This window comes from Dromaius novaehollandiae, chromosome Z (genome assembly GCF_036370855.1).
Source record: "Dromaius novaehollandiae isolate bDroNov1 chromosome Z, bDroNov1.hap1, whole genome shotgun sequence".
In the NCBI taxonomy this organism is placed as follows: Eukaryota; Metazoa; Chordata; class Aves; order Casuariiformes; family Dromaiidae; genus Dromaius; species Dromaius novaehollandiae.
Genome location: NC_088132.1, coordinates 22,609,631 through 22,629,710, shown reverse-complemented (window position 1 = coordinate 22,629,710; position 20,080 = coordinate 22,609,631). Strand labels below are relative to the sequence as shown.

At 39.7% G+C, this 20,080-nt stretch overlaps 1 protein-coding gene across 2 annotated transcripts in view; it reads right to left on the bottom strand.

Annotated features, from left to right (window-relative positions):
• ADAMTSL1 (ADAMTS like 1) overlaps positions 1-20,080 on the bottom strand; it is a 462,450-nt gene that overhangs the window by 21,471 nt on the left and 420,899 nt on the right. For both annotated transcript variants that reach the window (XM_064502670.1, XM_026097815.2), the window contains 4 exons: positions 18,437-18,564; positions 14,744-14,872; positions 7,290-7,469; positions 5,308-5,442 (listed from right to left, as the gene is read on the bottom strand). In XM_064502670.1, coding sequence (XP_064358740.1) covers positions 5,308-5,442; positions 7,290-7,469; positions 14,744-14,872; positions 18,437-18,564 — 572 coding nt within the window. The remainder of the gene's footprint in view (positions 1-5,307; positions 5,443-7,289; positions 7,470-14,743; positions 14,873-18,436; positions 18,565-20,080) is intronic.

The following is a 20,080-nucleotide window of genomic DNA, read 5'->3' as shown; positions in this document are numbered from 1 at the left end:
TATTGGTGAAGGGAGTCACCTTTCAGGTGAAAAGTTATCATAGTCATTTTGTTTTAAGAACAGCTCACCACCGCCAAAGAGCTCATCCGTTTGCAGAATACGAAACTGTAGTCCATCTCTTCTGTCTACTGAATCAGCAGTGAAATTGTCAGCTAAGCTCTAACTCAATGGTTATTGAGGATAAGATATAAAAACAGAAAAAGTCTGCTCTCCAGGACTGTGTTCACAGTGCTGGCAGTTACTAAAATCGTGTTCTGATTTGTGAAGCGAGCAAATTTGATACAGAAGTCACAGGAGAGAACACAATAAATATGGTACAGCAGGATTTCTTTTTTTTACAGTTCACAGAACTTTCTTTGTCATAAAAAAGTACACTCTATCCCTAACTTACTTGTTTCCAGTTATTTTCAGTAACTCCTACACATAGGTACCTTTTCATCTTAAACACACAGTATTTAATAGATGTAGCATAGTCTGGAAAAATGAAAATTCAGAGTCATGAGATGGGGATAAAAGAGGGTTCCGCGTGAACAAGCTGAAGAATATCATAATTATATGGTTCCAGTACCAGAAGAGCTGACCACATCAGTATCTTTCAGTGTCTTCATGATACTAACATATCCAAGAGGTAGAGAAATGCTACTACCCCTCTATAGAAGGGCAAAAGCACAGCTCAGACAGATTCCAAGACCACCAAGACATCTGTGAGATAAAAGGGCATGGAAACCAGATTCCAAATGACTGCTTTGTCTTTTTCTCATATATTCAGTCACCTCTTCAGATTCCCTATCATAAGCATTGTACTTCAGGAATTGCATTACATTCATTTCATCAGAAGAATAAAAAGAGAATAAAGGTCAAGAATTTACATAATGATGGCCTCTCCTATTTTTGAATAGGTCTATGCCAATAAAATACATTTCTGCTATTTCTTTTCCAAAATGAACACTTCATTGGCATCCAGTGAGCCTTAAAAATGCACATTGCCTGTATACACAACAGATAAGCTAGCTACAATTATTACAATATCTAACTTTTCTTGTATGTCTTCCTTTTTCAAAGACATTGCTTAAGTCTTGCATTGTGCCAAGTAAGAGCTAGATTTACTCTTTGTTTCACACCCTAGCTATTTTAAATGTTTATGCTCCAGTTTCTTTTTAAATTCATGGGCTTGTGCTGCATTCCAAAATAAGGTTGCATTCTTTCCTGTGGCTGACTCATAAATGCAGGACAAAAACTTAATTTAATTATTTACAGGGTGCAATGCAGCTTTTCTCCCTCTCTCAATATGCATAGCCTCGGGTGCACATTTTATTTTCAGAAATTACAGGAAGATTTCTGTTGATATGAAAAAACACGTGGGGCTTTTAACCTGCAGCTTTGAGGAATGATTTATCAGATGTGTTCACAACCATTTTCTGTGCAACTCAAGAGCTCATCTTTAACAAAATACTTCAACAAAGCAACAGATGCCAAGAAATACTGTGCTGTTATAAATGCAGTAAAAATACATTCTCCTTCCACCTTGCTTTCTTCACTGTGATATCTTATGCATACTCCTATAAGTCTATACTTCTATAAACATTCATTTCCAACTCATCTTCCCATGTTCCTGCAAGAATCCTCACTCAGATATTATGTTTCATGTATGTAAATCAGTCATTAAAGCTTCAGATTTCACAATGGCATATAACTGCAATAAACATCATATCTTATACTAAGATGAAGGGACATTTTTGTATCCTATTTGGTATATATTTTGACAAGTCTGCAGAGGTATCAAATAAAGTCACAACAAATTTGATAAATTGTAGTGAATCCCCAGCAGTTTGTAAGACCTTCAGAGTTTCTCACTGAAATGTCTTCAAATATAAGAAATAATAAGATTGAGCCTGCCTGTACCTCTTCAGTTGAAAATAAGAGTTCTTGATAGTCCCAAACTCTCATCTGCAGAATGTCAGAAGTCATGAATACTGGGTCTTGCAGCATATGTTTTGCCAAAACGAACATTTACAAAATTCAAGATCCATGAATATGTGTGCAAGGAGTTGCCTTAAAGAAATCTGTGATATTGGTAACACAAGTGAGGAAATTCTGCTGAAAATACACGAACATAGGTATTTCTTTAATTCAAAAAGATTATTCCACAAAGTAATCAGGGCTTATAGAAGTCAAAAATGGTCATGAATATTGTTATACAAAATCTTATCGGTGGTAAGCAATACAGGAATATTTTTCTGAGAGAAAGGCAGTATTTCTCATAATAATTTCATTATCAACATTTGGAAAAACTGTACTCAAAATTAAAAAAAAGTCCTGGAGAGAGAAACTCTCATAAAGTTAAGATAAAACCTGAAAGCTTTCCAAAGAAATATAAACTAGTGCAACTGCAGAAATTTACTGTTTCCATGCATTAAGATTTTGAGCTAGTTTTCCATGTCCTGAGATGCGTCTGACTGCTACATCTGTGGCACTTTTAAGCAGTTATCTGCTTTTTTTAATTGCAGTTATCTGTAAAATAAATGTATTTAGCACGTATGATAATCTGGAGGCTCCAGTTTTCTCATTTCAACTCAGTCTGAATTAAAAAGCAAGTTACTGATTTCCAAGCAAAATCTTATTTGCAAATTTAATCTTCTCTTCCTGTGCTGATTTCTTCTCTTTTTTTCAAGTTGCAAAAACTGTGTAATGAAGCTCTGTTTCCCATTTTTCTTAAACCTTGGGAAACTTGTATATGAATTTATCTAGGTTTCAAAGTCCTCTTCTTTCTCTTCTCTCCTAACTTTATTTTTCACCTCTGATGCAATTTCACTCTTTTGAAATAAAATTTTTCCCCAAATCTTGCTTCTCAACCCTTTCCTTCACACTTCACTGTTTCTTCACTCATGTCCTATTTTCTGTCTCTACTCAACAAATCCTCACATCTTCAGATCTTCAGGTATCAGGCCTAATTCAATGTCTCCTGGGTCCCAAGAGAGGCTGGGGTCTGTCAGCAATTGGACAAGGGAAAATATATAGAGAAATTCAAATCTCAAGCCCTCACATGTGTCATCCGGAGCACATACAGCAAAGAATCCAAGATAATGAATGACAAAAGACCTGAAAGTAATAAAATCAATCTGCTGTACAGTGAAAGGCAAAGAACTAGCAGACTGTTTAGAGGGGAAGTTGTTGAGAGGGGTGTCAGAAACAGAAGATTTAGTACTTGTTCCCAAATTGTACCTTGCAGTGTACACATGGAATCATATATATATTTTGTTTCCAAAGTGGCAATATTTCAATTAAAGTTTGATCAAAATATATCACAGCAGTCCATGATAAACTTAGCCACTGTATAAGATGATTGTGGGGAGAGAGAATCTGGCACTGAATACATGGTCTTTCATGGTAATCCACACTGATATCAACATACAGTGTAAGCCATATTAAAAAAAAATGCTGAGATGTGGGTGGTGTGTTTTTTGTTTCTGTTTTTAGTAATGGCTATTCTCTGCAGATGAATCCAGACGTTTTGGTACAAATACAGACAACGTATTTAGGTAACATACATGGACACTGAGTGCTTTGTTTACTTGTTTCAGGGGTGCACTATGTTCCAGCACACTACTCTGTAGGCATTCTAGTTAATTGGATAACCCCTCTCAGGCTGATTTTTCATCAGAAAAGTCTCTCTGGAGCTTTCCTTGTGTTTTAATAACATTGGCTTCAAATTCAAGTCAGTAACACTCCAGTGAAGTTGAAGGAATTGCCTCAAGAATGAAACGGGTTTGCTATGTTGCTATTAAGATTCATGGAGCTTCCTTGCCACTGAAGTGAAAAGGCAGGGTACAGGGCAACATTGCCAAATGAAATTAGTTTAGAGGTGGTTATATACAGCTACTGCAGAACACACTTTGCAATTCAATTACTGCTTTCGAACAATAAAAAAACCCTACAACTATTAAAGACCACTCTTTGGAAACCTGAGAGGACATGGATGAAACAGGAGTGTGACCCAGTCTTACAACAGTGAGTACAATAATACCATGCTCACATGATTTATTGAATGCTAATAAATACCTTCAGATATTCCCCCCAACAAGGACTATTTCATTGCAGTTTTTATGCAAGCAGAAATGTAATCCAGGGCTGCACACTAAAAGCCATTACAAATGTATGCAGATGTCAGCACTGGGGAAAAGTAAACCCTGCAAAAGTAGAAACATAAATAGAAAGCCTCCACTGTGAAAAGAAAACCCTAAAATTGCTACCAAGTGTAAGTAAAGAAGAGTTTGGAGGCCTATGAAAGGTACAGATACCAGAACTAACTATAAACACACAAAGCAGCCACAGATCCTTTGCTAAAATATTCAGACTGCTGCATCTAAAAAGATAAAAAATTGTTCTGAAACTGCAGGACTTCACAAGATTTCACCATATGCAGTGACAAGGCTTTTTGCCTGTCTGAGCCTGACAGTAAATAGAAGTTTAAAGTCAGTGTGAGAACTGAAATTTTAAAACAAACCTACTCTAAACTTTAGACAAGGATGAGATTCTCTTTGCAAACAAATCATGCCTGCAGATCTGGAAAGACTTTACAGCATATATAACAGAACTTGGAGTGCAGAGAAGAGAAACCTGTATGGAAGGTGGAAAAGGATGAAAAGAAGAAAAATGCCTCACAAAGGATTATTTCCTTGTATGACTCTGAGCACACACTGGTTGTGTACATATTGTACAGAAGAACAAGAGGAACAGAATGAAACAGAGTTTGCAAGAGAAAAGCAAGTCTAGATTGATAGGCAAAGCTATAGGAAAAGCTCTAGAGAAGAATGATTTATCAGATGAATAGCAGACATGCAGAAAGAAAGTATAGAAGAAAAAAAGACAGAACAACAACCATTTCTTCTCTTGGATTGTTTGGCACACCAATGCGCAATATCATGCTTTGAATGAGATTGCTGGCCCATCAAAGCAGTATTATATACTGCATATATATATATACATATATATATGGCCCATCTTACACAGTATTATAAAGTGCAGCACAATGGAGCTATACTTTGCACACAGCTTTGGGGCATAACATTAATAAGACGACATACATTTTTTAAATGAATAAAAAAGAGTTTCTGAGTTCTGAGGACAATTTGGCGACCATTACGTCTGACAGTGAAGTGTCAGTCTCATCTCCTTTGTCCCCACAGTCCATGTCCAGACAACTGACATAGTGTAATAATGCACTTAAAATATGCATTACTATAATCTAAACCCTATGATCTAAACAAATCTTTTTAATCTAAAAAAATCTCAAAGCCCTTGACTTACCTATAAGGACAGAGCTCCCAGGACTGATGGTCATTTTTGTTCCCAAAGGAGAGGTCAGTACTGAAGGAATGGTGGCCCCAGGGGTTGAGAGCACTGCTGTCAAGTCTTCTAGGTGAGGAAGGGGTTGTGGAGGTTCTGGAAATGGATTGAAAGACTTAGGTGATGAGCAGAAAAGATCTCAGGGACATCAGAAAACCTACCACCAACATCTGCTGCATTATTAGCCATGCTGGAACATTACCTTTTCAAAGGTGCACTCTAAACAACCTTGAGCAACTACTATTAGTATGCTTTGCCTGATGCGTCAGCTAGGTATGGCTCAGTATGACCAAATCAAGGAAATCTGCCTGAAGGCTACCATGGCATTCTTATCTTACCCTCTTTGTGTATGATTAGGCTACACGGTACAGCAGGCAGGAGGTACAGCAGCTTGGAACAGATGGGAAGTTTACACTGCATAGCAGCCTCATCAAATGTCTACGGAAGTCAATGGAAAACTTTTACCGTCTGCTAGAAACTGATCAGGCCCTGATTAAATACAGTTATAACACCGCCAAATCCTATGGTATATTTAGGCACAGCTCCAAATGACTAAGAGTTCAAAGAGCTCAAGAACATCAGTCTGTGCTAAGAACAGGAGGATTTAGTCTTTTGCTAACTATAATGCTATCTTTAAAACTGACTGTTGTGTGTTTTTCCCCATTTTGTTTGTCTTAGAAATGACAGAATATTTGATTTAAGTGAATGGTGGCATCATCCCCTTCAATTAAGTCAAGACACACACACAGCAGGTTTTCTTCTGCTGAGCACATTCAGTGCCAGAAGCGTGAGTCATGGATGCTTGAGCTACTTCTTTCCATCAAGAAACTAAGAAGTGATTTGCCTACTAACATAAGCAGCTTGCATAACTTACAGTAACTTTGCATTTTTTAAAACTATGCCATTTATCAAGATCAGGAAAGGATGTAAAAGTCATGTGGGAGTTCTGATTTACAGTGTGAAACCTGGTGGATTTTTTTTGCAGAATTTTCTAGATCACGTTCCTAGGCCAGTCTGGAGTCATAGGGGAGCCCTGCAAACATGCAGAGAGGGGCTTTAGTGTTGTCTGCAAAACTATGAGGCCTGTCACTTTAAAACATCCTCTTAAAACAGCATCATCCATGGGCCCTGTGTTTACCATGGTCATGAAAGCTGAGATCTGTAATGGACGCTTTAATGGCATGATGCCAATAATGTGGACAAGCTTACAAAACTTGATTACTGTGTTGTCATAGGTACAGAAACATCCACATAACCTGCTTGAATCAATCATCTGCCAAGCACTGAGAAATGATAGAGATCAGTTATTAGGAAAGGAAAGCCCTTTCCTACAGGTCAAATTAATTACCAGGGGTGACTGGTAACACTTTCATGCATGCTTCACAGCTGACATTGTCTTATCATATGACCCAGCTAAACTTTCTGTCTACTACCAAGAAACCCAAGACAAAGTAAACTTCACTCTTTGCTGAACTCACTTAGTGCTTTCCAAAAGCGCACTGGGTTTATGCGCCTGTTTGTGAGGTGTGAAATTGATCAGATTCACATAGCCATGTACGGATAGGGTGCTGATCAGAGGTAAAGTGCTTCATAGGTAAAAAGTGTAATTGTTATCATTTCGGGATAGTCGCCATTTAAGAAAAGGTTAATAAATGAGCTTAGTGCTTTTCTTAGCCAGTAAGTCTGAATAAGTGAAACTGAAAATCTCAGGCTGTGGGAAGGTCTCCATGCTTAAACATTTTCTCCTTATCCACCAAGCTCCTTTTTTCACCACCTTGCTGGTGATGCTGCCCAGAGAATTAACACAAACACATTTCTTTTCTTCACTGATTAACAGGACTGTCTGTCATTCTCTCTTTCTATATCCTCTGATTAGCCCCGAAGGCTAATTGTTGCATAAGCCATGTTACTACTGCTGCATGTATAAAATGTCCTGAACTTACCAAGAACTAGCAGCTGAGTGCTTTCAGTTACCTCCCCACGAAGATTGGCTGCCTTGCAGGAGTATAACCCCTGGTCTGAGAGAGACACGTTTGCAATCAGCAGTGACCCATCATGCAAGCGGTGAGCAGAGTACAGCTTGACTTTATTCTTAAACCAAGTAACTTCTGCTTCAGGAACACCTAGAAAAACATTGGCAAAACAAAACATAAGCAATATTAGTGGGTTTTGAGTGTTGTTACGGTCACTACAGACAAAAAGGTTAAGATAGAACAATTAAAATAACTTTTTAATACAACATTAATTTGCAACGCAGAAGTGCTTAGTCAGCTCTTTCACAGCATGTGCCTTTATATTTCTTAGATCTCTCTGAGATAGGGCAGAAGAGTTAAAACAGAATTGAGGTCTTCCTTGTTAATATCCCAGAACTGTACAAGTGAACTCTGAACTCACCACTCTTAAAGCAAGCCTGCACTGGATCAGAACAAAAGTTAATCTAGCCTAGTACCCTGTCTCTGACAGCAACCATAAGCTGATGTCTAGGGAAAAGTAAGAACAGGACAAGCATATACAATGCTTTCTGCTAACACTCTCCCAGCCTCCCACTACTTTTGGCTCAGGAACTCCCTGAACCGGAAGTTATTTCTGTGTATCTAGTAACCCTCAATGAATTTTTCCTCGGTGGATTTGTCCAACCTCTCTTTGAACTTATGCAAATAGTTAGGATTTCATCTTCAGAAAAGTAGTTTTACTGGTATAAACAGGAGTCTTCAGGCAACAGATTGTCACAGATTCATTACCCACTGTGTGAAGAATTTCCTCCTTTTGTGTGTTTTGAGCAAAGGTCCAACCAGCTCTGTTTGGAGCTCTCTTGTAGGTATAGGCTCTGATCTGTACTTAGCAGGACTGCTCTCAGTAGATGGTGTTCCTCAGAGATAGAGATCTCTGCCTTGGTTTAAATGCCCACCAGGTCAGTCAGTGTTGCCTAACTGCTGAACAGTTAGTTTATTGGAAGTGGTATCTGGAAGTCTGAATGGACATGACAGACCTCTGCAGCTGTGGCTGCGAGGAAACAGTTACTGTGTGGACCCATGGCTGTGAAGATTAGCACTTTGCTTATCCTGGTAACTGCTGGAGCGTGTGCTCTCCCATTTGCTCTGCCACTTGTAGTACCCTCTGTAAGTGGGACCCAGTTCCTCTTTCACATGATTGTGCACCTTCCTTGTATTTACTGTTAGGTAAGAACATGCTCATGGGTAGTTATTTCACAGTGACATATTCCTCTGTCCAGCACCAGCACGCTTCTCATTGTATATGCACATCACAAAACAGCAGTCACTCTTTTTGACAATTCTGTGGCCATGGCAGCAGAAATACCTCAGACTGTGCTCACCGAGAATGACCACTCACTCTTCTGTATTTGTACTGACTGGCTGGCTGATGGCAAACATGTCACTAAGCAAGGGCAGTTATAAGTGGAAAAAGGAAGTTTTGCCTTTCCTTCAAATCAAAGCATTCTGGCTATTTTCTATCTCCCCCAGAACTACCTGGTGACTTTGCCAAAACACCTGGGAGGAGTACATCAGGGTCTGGTGGCTGTGATGGAAAACTGAAGCCCTATAAGGGCAGAAGGTCTCATCCACATTCAGGCAGTAGCAGGAAACTGGCTACACAAAATACAAGGAGGGCTTTTCTCATTTTTGTCCAAGGGCAAATAGAATACACTAATCTGGACCCTCCACAACATATCCAGGTTAGCAAACATTCTTGTCTTTCAAATATTTACCCAGCTTTTTTAAAAGGATGGGCTGTTGGCCTATTTCTGAACCCTGGTCAGGACAGGACCAGTACACTGCTTTCTATCTGGCTGCTACTCTTTGACCTATGTGACCTGGGTGGGCCAACCACCACTTAAAACCGCACTCTGATTCTTTCCACAGTGTCAAGGCAGAGTCCTCAGGGGAGTTCAGACAACTGCTGGATACCAAACAACCTCAAACATTGAGTTTATTCAAGCCTGCATGTTTGCTGTGTGTCTGTAGCAGGGAAAGGAAGTTGGAGAGGTCATTTCTGGAGAGTGAAGGAGAGAAAATGGAGACTCTTCTAGTTCTGCAGTCCTTGAGACGGCAAATTCTGGCATCTCAGCACTTCTCCTTTCAATGCACCCTTGTGTAGGGATGATCTGCTCTCTCTTCTGCCATAAGGTTCTTACAGTGCACAGATTTTCATCTTATGCATATTGACAAATTTAGGCATGGAAGTACCAGAAGTTAGATTTCAGAAAGAAACAATCACAGCTTTATAAAATTGAGCTTTCTTCCACCTCCACTAGGGCTCCTCTTTATTTTCTTTGAGCTTTAAGACTGAACTTGGGTAGCACCTTCCAGTTTTTCTTGAAAATAATGGAGACTAAGTGTGACAAGCAGGAGAAGAGGGGGGATGAGGAGTGCTGAGAAGGATAAAGAAGGATGCAAAGAGACATGAAGGCTGAGGAACTCACATGACCACAGTCTCGAAGAGCTGGGACTTAAAGTAAATAAACACAGTCTGACAGAATTAGTGACTATGATAGTTGGCAACATTACATTACACTAATTTGCTTCTTGCAGACAACTGCTCAAATAGTCTTAGTCCAGAAAGGCAGATTCTTCTTGTTTCAGTAGGGGAAGAACTAGCACAGAGTTAAAAGTAAGAACCACTGTTTTCAATTTAGGAAAGATGCATTAAACCTACAAGAGGCCCTTTTCACCTCTGCAAAGACCCTCTGTAGTATACAGTGTTTATTCCTCCTCTGTCTTTAATCTGAAGTTTTCACACTAAATGCAAATGATTTGAAACCAAATATAACTGTTCCTACAGTTTGGTTTAGCAAAGACAAGCAGTGTTGTATCAGTGAGTAACAACTTCATTTTCCTCTTTGCTTCCACCTTCAGTGACATGTATAGGCCTCAAGTATTTCAAGACAGGAATGGGATACAGCCAGTACAGACGTGAGCAAAACCACTATTGCGCAGCATTGCCACAAGGGGTAGCAAGAGCATTTCAATCTATTTTTTGGGGCAATGGTGAATGACAGAGGACAGAGTCCTCCAGGCTGAGTTTATTTGCTTTGCAGAAACAATCACAGAGACTGAATGTCTGAGAAGTGTGAGCTGGAGACAAACCTCACTTTGCTCAGCAGGCAAGACATTAGGTGGTGAATAGTTATCTAATTCTGTTTTTCAGCTTTCCGCTCTATCACTGTGCATGTATCCATCACAAGAAAGGGTGTCTGGAATATGTAGCAAGCAGAATTGCGCATTCTGATCAAGATAATTTTGCTACAACAGAAGCATTTGGGAAAGGAAGAATGGCAATACAAGGATTTAGCAGTAATGACTTATTTTTCATACCACAAGGTTCTGAAATAGTAATTTGCATGTCATAATCTGGCACAGTTGATGAATAAATGTGTCAAAAAACAAGGTACGGACTCAGAAAAGACAACCTCCAGCATTTAAATGAAGCACAGAAGAAAGCAATATATGGGAGAGTTGCAAAAGTGTGAAAACAGTGAAAATCAGACAGCAGGCTATACAAGACCACTGTGATATACCTTCAGTCACTATTTCAAATTAGCTTTGAATCACTAATGATTGCTGGTATACTGGCACATGATGCTTTGCAGGCAAGTGTCTCTCTTAGAAGTCCTGTGGCTTGACAGATACCATGTAGGGATGCCCTAAGGACCAGGTTTCTAAAACTGGTTCCCCCTTTCACAACCAACTTTGTTTTCAATAATAACTTTGTCCAGGTTGAGCAAAGCTTCTGGTACCCAAGTGAATATCTCTGTGTGGAACTACACTGTGTCAAAGAAACATGCTTCAAGTGCTGAACTCAACAGAAAGCTTCCTAATGATACTGATGTGATACAAATTGCTCCCTATCTGGAAGTGAAGCTGGCCACAAAAGTAAAATTGCCCATTCTAGAAAGGCTTTTGGCTTTCTGCAGCTTGCAGAAAATCCTCCAACTGGAAGTCTGGCACTCCAGCCGGCACCTGCAGAGCTGCTGAGTGACTTTTGGCTGGAAGTTCTACCCCCGCTTTGGAGAAGTCTGGGATACAACATACTCACTTAACCATGTTTTTAAAACTTGCTTTGCCTCCACAGACAAAGGGTCAAAGTCATACCACATGAAAGATGACTGATTTTTCCGGGTTGAACAAATCCATAGCAGGTTCCTGGTATAACCAGAGGAGACTTTGATGCTGAGGCAATTCATATCGGGGCCAATTAAACTGTAATACATCCAGGATGATTTTGCTTTCTCTTTTCTTATTACTAACATCTATAGCTTTCAATTCACAGCACAGATTTTAACAGTGCTTATGCCTTTCACAAAAAGCTAAGGAGCTATACAAAATGACTCCCTAGGCTCTGTTAACATTCTCTTTCATTATCTCTTATTTTTAAGAACCCTCCTCCAGGCCTATCAGCACCTGTCAGCAGCAAGTGTGTATTTCTGTCTTATGACAGTAGGAGCAGCTTTTGATAATGTCATAATTAGCCCTTACTCTTAATATTCCTCTTACAAATATTCATTCTGCTGTCCTGCTGATCGTCAATAAAGGCCCATCTTATATGAGTCAGAATGGCAAGAATCAGTCCATGCATAAAACTACAATACAGACTACGCAGCACAGTGATAGATATACAGCTTTGAATGATGACATGAGATGGCCAAGGAAAGCAGGGCACCAAAATCTCATCTGGAACAACTCTCAATTGTTGTACTGGGTCTGAGGCATCCTGAAATAACAAGAGGGAAAGTACTAGAGGAAAAAAAGAACATGGCTTTACAAAGCTGTGTGAAGAGATTTTCTCATCTGGATGAGCCTCCACATAATTTCTGAATCTGTCTTATAATTATTTTCATGTCATTCTCATCTTCTAATTTCTTTTTTATTATCAGATATTATTACATTAATGATTGCATCCAAATTTACTACACTTTGGTAGCCATCTCATTGTTAATGCCTTCTGGGAACTCTGGCAAACTATACAGCCCTCAAGTCCGTCTATACTGGAGAAATTATTTAGAAATTTAGTAATATGACACATTTGCTGAAGCAATAGTGCATGTTATTCTTCTCCTTACAATTGATCATTCTGAGAAGAATGATCAAAAACATTAAAAAGTTGGATAAACATAATCCTGATGTGGATGATCTAAATCAAAGAATTGTGCTTACACTAGAAGGAAAACTATGCTTAGTATCAGGTTCCTTAATAGTTTTTATGAGATAGTATCTTTTCCAGGCACAGTAAGGCAGCTCATAGAATCATCCCAGTTCTGTATCTTTTCCCATATGTCACATTCTTTATAATTCTTACTGATGCTGAATTATTAACACTTTGTATGAAAGTAGGATTAGAGGGCCTCTAAAACGACCCTGCCCTAACTTCTCATTTTCTTATTCCCCATGTAACATCACAGCTTGTGGTTTATGACTGTATCATAATTTCAATAGCCCTCATCTTTGGTGTCACACTATAATTGGTGTTTTCTGTGGGGCATCAGCAAGAGACAAATACCAATGAAGAAAATTATGATTTAAGCAAATTTCTTCAGCATCACAGATGAAAACAGTATCCTGTGATACTGGTGATGCTGGTGAGGCAACAGTGATGCTTCTAGATAGTAAAAAGGCCTGGAAAGATAGATTACACACTCTCTCTTGGGAGAGAAGGCAGTGATTCTGCTGTGACACTAAAATTTTGCATTGTGGATATACAGTCTCATGGTAGGTAGTCTTCATATATTGGTAGGGGTGATTTTCCTGTCGGAACAGGCACTGAATAGGTGTTCCACCCTGTTGCCCTGGTCATACTGGGCTCATCTCCTATAGTCTTCTGATGTAAAAGGACACCGAAAACTTTGTTCTGCCACATCCTATTCTTTTAATCATGTCTTTATATGAATAGAAAGTAGCCACATTTCCTAAATTAGCAATCACAGTCTATGCCTATAGGTCCCTTCTATCTACTGCTGCTGAGGGAAACCAAAGAGAGAAATCCAAAGTAACTGACGTTCCTATTATACTTAGTCTCTTTCATACACTATCAGTGCAGGTGGCCATGCAGCAGCTTTGGAAAGAATACAACTTTCCTCTCCTTCCCTGAAAAGCATTTGAAATCGATCTGCTTGCAATGAGCATACTGCTCGCAGTGAGCATGTTGAGAAGACAACAGGATTACTGAACTTAATCCTTCATGAATCAGTAGGAAAAATGATACTGCAATTTTCTTTCATTAATCCCACTGAATGCAATTAATTTGTTGGGATCCCAGCTTAATACTGAGTTCCATATGTCATGTGGATTGTCTTTATCCCCAGTGATACCTATTGTGCATGCCCCACTAAATAAGAAATGACCAAATAGTGCGAACATGAGCCAACTACCCACTGAAAGAAGGAGCCTTCACAACCATTAACTGCTTAATGTGAGCAGGAAATATCACAGAAACCAGGACACTGTTGTCTATTTGCAGTACAGGTGTGTATTTGCAGTCGTCTGAAGTATCTGGTAGAGACAAGGAGCTAATGCAAGGATATAAGGGGTTTCATACAAGCCTCCACAGCAGACATGCATGTAACATCTGCATGACTCCCTTCGGGTTTTGTAAACCGCTCTCTTTCTCTACTCTTCATGCTATGCATGAAAGTACAATGAATTTAAGATTTGGTCCTGAATCTTTAGAGATTTCCCAGCTCTCCCTCTTCTATTCCGCCACTGTCCCCCCCGGCTCCCTGCCCCCAGCTACCTACCATTACCTTTCCCACCAACAGCCTTAGGACCGCAACACAGAGAAGGTTAACCTTATTTGGTTGCTGTTGAGAACAGGCAAACTACCATTGTGAGAGCAAAGGGCATTAAGTCTCTGGTTGGAAAACAGTGTCAGGGAAATCCCAGTTGCAGCTGAATTTCTCTGAACTTCTGCATCTCAAGATGAAAAAAAGAAGAAAAGAAAAACCAGAAAGAGTGTGCTAACATGGCTTTCATTTTGAAAATAGAGTTTGACAATAAAACAAGGAACTAACCAGTATGTAATTTCTGAGCCCCATCATTGAGGAAATGAGTCAGTCCACACTTATACCCCAGCAAACATGCCCAACAGTTAGGAAAGCCAAACAATTTTGTTGTGTCCACATTGTAACGTGCATCTATAACAAAGATGGCTGCCCTGCAGTCCCAGACCAATTTTCTTAAGCCTCCATGCTTTTCTTGTTAGTGCCGACAAAAGCAGGACAATTTCTATACTAAGAATTAACAGAGGGAAAGAAGTTTGGCTAAGTCACAGAAAACAAAGACCATGGTGTTTCATCCAGCTGTACGTGGAGACACCAATACAGCAAAGAACCCCACAGAAAGTCATAGCTGTAGGTGCTGGTAGAGCAGACTGATTCCTTTCTCACCTGCAACCTGGCAGCTAATGGTAACGTTTGCTCTCTTGATTGTTTTCACTGTGCTTCCAATATCAACAGTGACAGCAGGCAATTCAGTGTTGATCACAGTAGCTCTTGATGCCTTTATCAGCGGTTTTCCTGTGAAAAAGCACCACCACAGTTTACCAAATCAAGCACACTAGACTCCCACAGGGCATCTAGTCAACAGTACACTCTGTAAGGAAGCAGTTACAAGGACAGCTAGGTAGCCACATATGGGGCAATGCTGTTGTATGAGGTGACCTGCTCTTTATGATATTACAGTATCACTGAATCCCATGGGAAAGTTGCCTTGGGGAAAAAAAGAAATAATACTCGGGGCAGAGGCAGAATATCATTAAAGTCATATGCGCACAAATAAGAACAAGCTGAATCAATAAACAGCAGAACAAGTGGACTGCAGCAAGATCTTCACTTGATACTGCAAGCCAAATATCACCATTTGCCAAAGGCCAAACATAGGACAAAGGAGCCCAAGTGATGGCTACGGGCACATTAATAATGCAGGAGGTTTAGAGCAACATGCAGGCTGTTTCTACACATCTGTCATGTTTTCTTTAACCCAAAGTGGAAGCATTAGGATTACTAAAGGGAAGATCTGATCATAACTGGAAAGTTCTCTCCTAATGGCTAGCGTAAGACAAGGGACATAATACAAGCTCCTCTATGTAATATGATCAGTTCTGCTTTATCTACAGCCTAATGCATAACAGCGTTATGCATTTACATGGTGTATTTCTTAACAAAGACACCTGCTCTACCAGCAACAAACAATTCAGATTGTTTTCACTAGAGTTCTAACATTAGCATTACAGTAAGCAAGTGGGCATTGGTCAAGATGTTGCCCTACTGTTGTGCCTGTCTATGTGAAATTAGCTATGGACTTACCCACTGTCAGGGATGCTAGGACACTTTGGCAACTTATAACATAGTGGCACTGTAAAGGTATGTCCACGCAAAACAGTACAACTCAGAGACACTCAGGCTTAGCTCTGAGAGAGGGGAATGAAGTCTCAGGGGTGTCCGTGTTACATTAAGGCAGCCCTTCGTCTGAGCCAAAATACTCTGCAGGCAGGATGCTGGCAGAAGGAACAGGACATGAGTGAGCCCAACATGACTGTATTACTTTTAATGATATGGGACTTAGGTGTTTTTGTCTCAGTGTTATAAACTCATCTTTATCCAAAAATCTAGGAGCAGATTTTTTTTCCTCCTTTAAATAAATGGTCAATTACAAAACAGGTTCAAATATCATCATTTGACTCTAGAAGCTGGAGTTTTAAGCCAGTGTGTACCACTGGTTTCATTTGTCTGTCAGTCTGGAAGTGGCCTAGGAAGAACAGATGCAGGTGTCAAAAGGAATGTGGTTACACTGAACTCATGCAGAGTTCTGAAAATTTCATTTAGCTGTAACTACGAATTGCTGCATACAGCTATATTTCCAGGGCTTTTAAAAGATGCTTTTTACTTGGAATCTCTACCACATCAGCATATTTTTCTTCTTTTTGTGCTTCTAATGCCTAAGAATAATAAAATATTGCACTTTATTGCTGAAATGTTTCCAAAAGTTGTGATGTTTTGTGGCAATTACTAAATCATAAAGAAAGAAAAATACTTACGCTATCAACCAGCCTTTTATTTTCCTGATTGGTTCCCACAATCTCATCATAAGATTAAAGTTCTGTTAGCTGTTCAGCCAATTACAGAGTAGCAAACCATTCAGCAAAATGCAAGCTTATTCCACTGTCTTTCTTTTGTGCATGTGCTAAACTAATCAGAAAATTCTTCAATGAAATAAGCTTTTGACCACCTTCCTGATCCCTCTAAAGATGGTCTCAGCTCTCCAGTCTTTTAGAGAAAGTATTTCCATTATGCCAAAAGGTTTGTTGCTTTGTTCCAAGAACTGCTCAGTATCTTATTTTGATATTTATGGCCTAATTTTATAAGATGTTCAGGTCAGATGGGAGATGCTAATGTATAGCAGCTCCTAATTAGAATTTAGCTTGAGTCTGTGAGGTATGAATGTAAATTCATCTAAACAAATTAAAACTATAACCATGATAGTTATTTAGATTAAAAGAGCTACCCTACCTATCCCACATGTATGTATACCTAACGTTCAGCTTACGTTTCTACAGCTCCATACCAAGTTGTCTCCACAAACTACATTATACAAAGACTATGATTTGACTAAAGAGATTTCCAAACCCACTGGAACAATATGGACAGTATAGCAGTTTGGACTGACCACTTTCAGACTTCATGTTCAGATTCCTGCTGGTGCATCACCAGAGTTATACTGTGAAACTGCTACTTATAAAGCACTGTACCACCTTAGCAGCAGTACCACTGCCCTGGATTCAGCAGAGATACTCCTGATCTGCACTAGTGTAAGAAGGGTCAGTCTATCTGTTTTTACCTACATATAATGTACATAGCTCTGATATAGTTATTCCTTTTCTGCCCTGAAGATTAAGCTCTAAGGGACAGACAGGGTCTATTTCCAGTTGGTTTAACAACTGTGGGAGCTTTGCTGCTGGCCATTGCTGCATACTTAGGTTTCCTTATGCTCCTGTATTTGAAAATTATCTCTGTGTTTGGTGTCAAAAAAGACTCAAGCTCATCAACATCTATTCCTCCCTTAAGTCATACATGTATGCATCGGCAGCTGACAGTCACTGTCTGCAGAATGGAGCCGTCCAAATGCCTCCATGTTTTGGAGCTGGCACAGTGGAAAACAGCAGCCTGAACTGTCAAACACAGAACTACGTATCGGCTTTCTAGTATTCCTAATGTGTTTCCTTTCATCTTTGTGGTAAATAGGATCCTGCTTTTCCTAGATCTCTCTGCCTTGTCACAGTCCTTCAGTGGTGACTGTCTTCTTTCCCTTCATTTTCTGCAACAGTTTGTCATTCATCTTTTTGCTGCCTACTCCCTCTTCATCCTGTTGTGGTCGTGAGCCTGCTGAAACTGCCTACCAACTTACTCTGAAGAAGTTGGATTCATGTACAACCTCCTACTTCCCTTTATTTTTTACATGGGTGCGTTTTCTTTAGAATTGAAAACTAAACTAACAAAAGGTGTTTAGTCTGGTGTAAAACTGTACCACTACTAGAGGAATATAAACACAAAAGTTAGTATTTTGTGAAATTCTATTTGCCAGAAACTGAGTGTCAGCCATTCTCCTGCCCAAGCAGATCAGACAGGATGCAGGGCTTGATCTCACAAGTGGATAGCTCTTCAGCTCTAGCATATTTCAGGCTTGCTTAACTTGCACCTGAATTAATCTCTGAATCTGTCTGTTAGACTTGAAGCGACCAGCACTAGGTTTAAAATGAAGTACATGAATTGGAGGGCTTGGACTGCACTGCCCATGAGCAGCAATAACAGGGCTTGAGGGCTCATTTCAGATATGGAAAGTGAGAAAAAGGACTGATTGCTTGCAGACAAATCCACTAATATCATGAACTATCAGTGAAAGCTTGGACTGTGCTTCAGGGCTTTCCAGGGCACCAGAACTGTGTTTGGACTGGGAGTCTATCTCTTTCCCCCCAGCTTGCACACCCCGGCTCCCAGACCCATCTGTACATTTATAAACCCATTCTGGCCAGAATCACACAAGTGATAGGTACCATCCTGCAATCACAGATAGCAAACTATTACCTGCTAGAGTCACGGCAATGGAGACAGAGTCAGAGCCCAGGGCATTGGATGCGTTGCAAGCATAGAAACCCACATCAGCTTCTACTGGTGCTAGAATCTGCAAGGAGTCATCCGGCTGAAGTAGCATCCTGGAGTAGCGGGGAAAGAAAGAGGTAAAAGTCTCTTAGCTCATGTGAAAATGAGTATGTGTACCAAGATCTATACATATTTAGGTCATTTTTTGTGCCTCTAGGCCTGTAGGTTATATTTAAAAGCCTACTAAGAAATTCAAACCTTTACATTACCTCTGCGGGCTTAAACTGCATTTTAACCTCATTACTGGTTCTGCTGCTGTTGCTACACATATTAGAGAAAGTATTTGGGACATTAGTCTAGAGCTTGTGAAATATCTTCTTCTGCTATGTCACTTTGTATGTGACACTGAGCAAGTCATCTAGCCTCTCTGTATTCCAGTTCTTCATCTCCAAAGTAGGCACAGTAATAGCAAAGAAAAAGACAAATTACTGCAAGGGACATTATAAGACCTGGCAAAGCTGAACACAAAGAAGTAAAGTGAATCACAGGGTCAGTGTCAGAGCCCGAAATAGGCTAAAGTTCCTCAATTGCTAGAAACTCCCTCAAAAGTCAGTAAAAGCAAAGAGGAACCTTCAGCTCCCCGTCGGGCTGAATCAGCTATTACTTTACTCTGCCAATCAAAGCAGCCTATGGTGATCTCTGTGTACTGCCTATAGTCAGATGGGATGAATATGATCTTAGAGCTCTTACAAACAGTTTCGTGTTCGCACACACTCTGGTTTTACAGTGATATAACTCCATAACTTCTGTTTGATACTTATATAAGCAAGAATGCAGTCCTCGGGCTCCTATTACTGCTTGTATGCTCTCATTTTCTGTACCATATTTTTCCTGATTATTTTCATGTCTCTGCTAAATTTTAGCTGAAGTTGTTGATAACATCTAATGATAAATTGCTTTTCTCATCAGAAGCTTTCAGCAGCTGTTCTACATAAACTTCTTAGTTGAGGCTGCGATTGACAGTTACAAGGGTGAAAGTAGGGGAGGGAAAAGCCCATCAAAGACATGTAATAAATGTCCACTCACAAATCCTGGAACTGATGAGTTACTTTTTTTTCCAGCCTTGAAAGAAAACTGCTGTCTCATGGACCAAAAAGCTGGAGATACTTGATCCCACTCAACATTGTGGGTGGTAGCTGTCTAAAACAAGCCAGATTAAGGCCACCCATCAAAATCTATTATAGAGGAAAAAACGGAGTTAAATTTATTTTTTGATCTTTTTTTTAAAGTAATAATGATTAACAATAAGAGGAATGAGCTGTCTTGGGTCAGCCTAGTCTTGCAAGTGCCTAGTAAAATGCACATTTGCAAAACAAATGCTGATCATTTTTAAACTGAATACCTACTTGCACAGCAAAAGAAAACAGTGGTTACAATCCCTTCCCCATGTCTACTGTTTAAAGCTGTTGTCTCTCTTAAGACTTAGACAAAAAAGTGGGTAGCTTTCTAGTTAGCCACTGCTAACAGTGCCAGGAACTAGTAAATTTCTTTGCTTACAAAACTTGCATTAGCACACATCAATATCTCACACATACAATTGTTAGTTTAACACTGATTGGTTTCATCTCT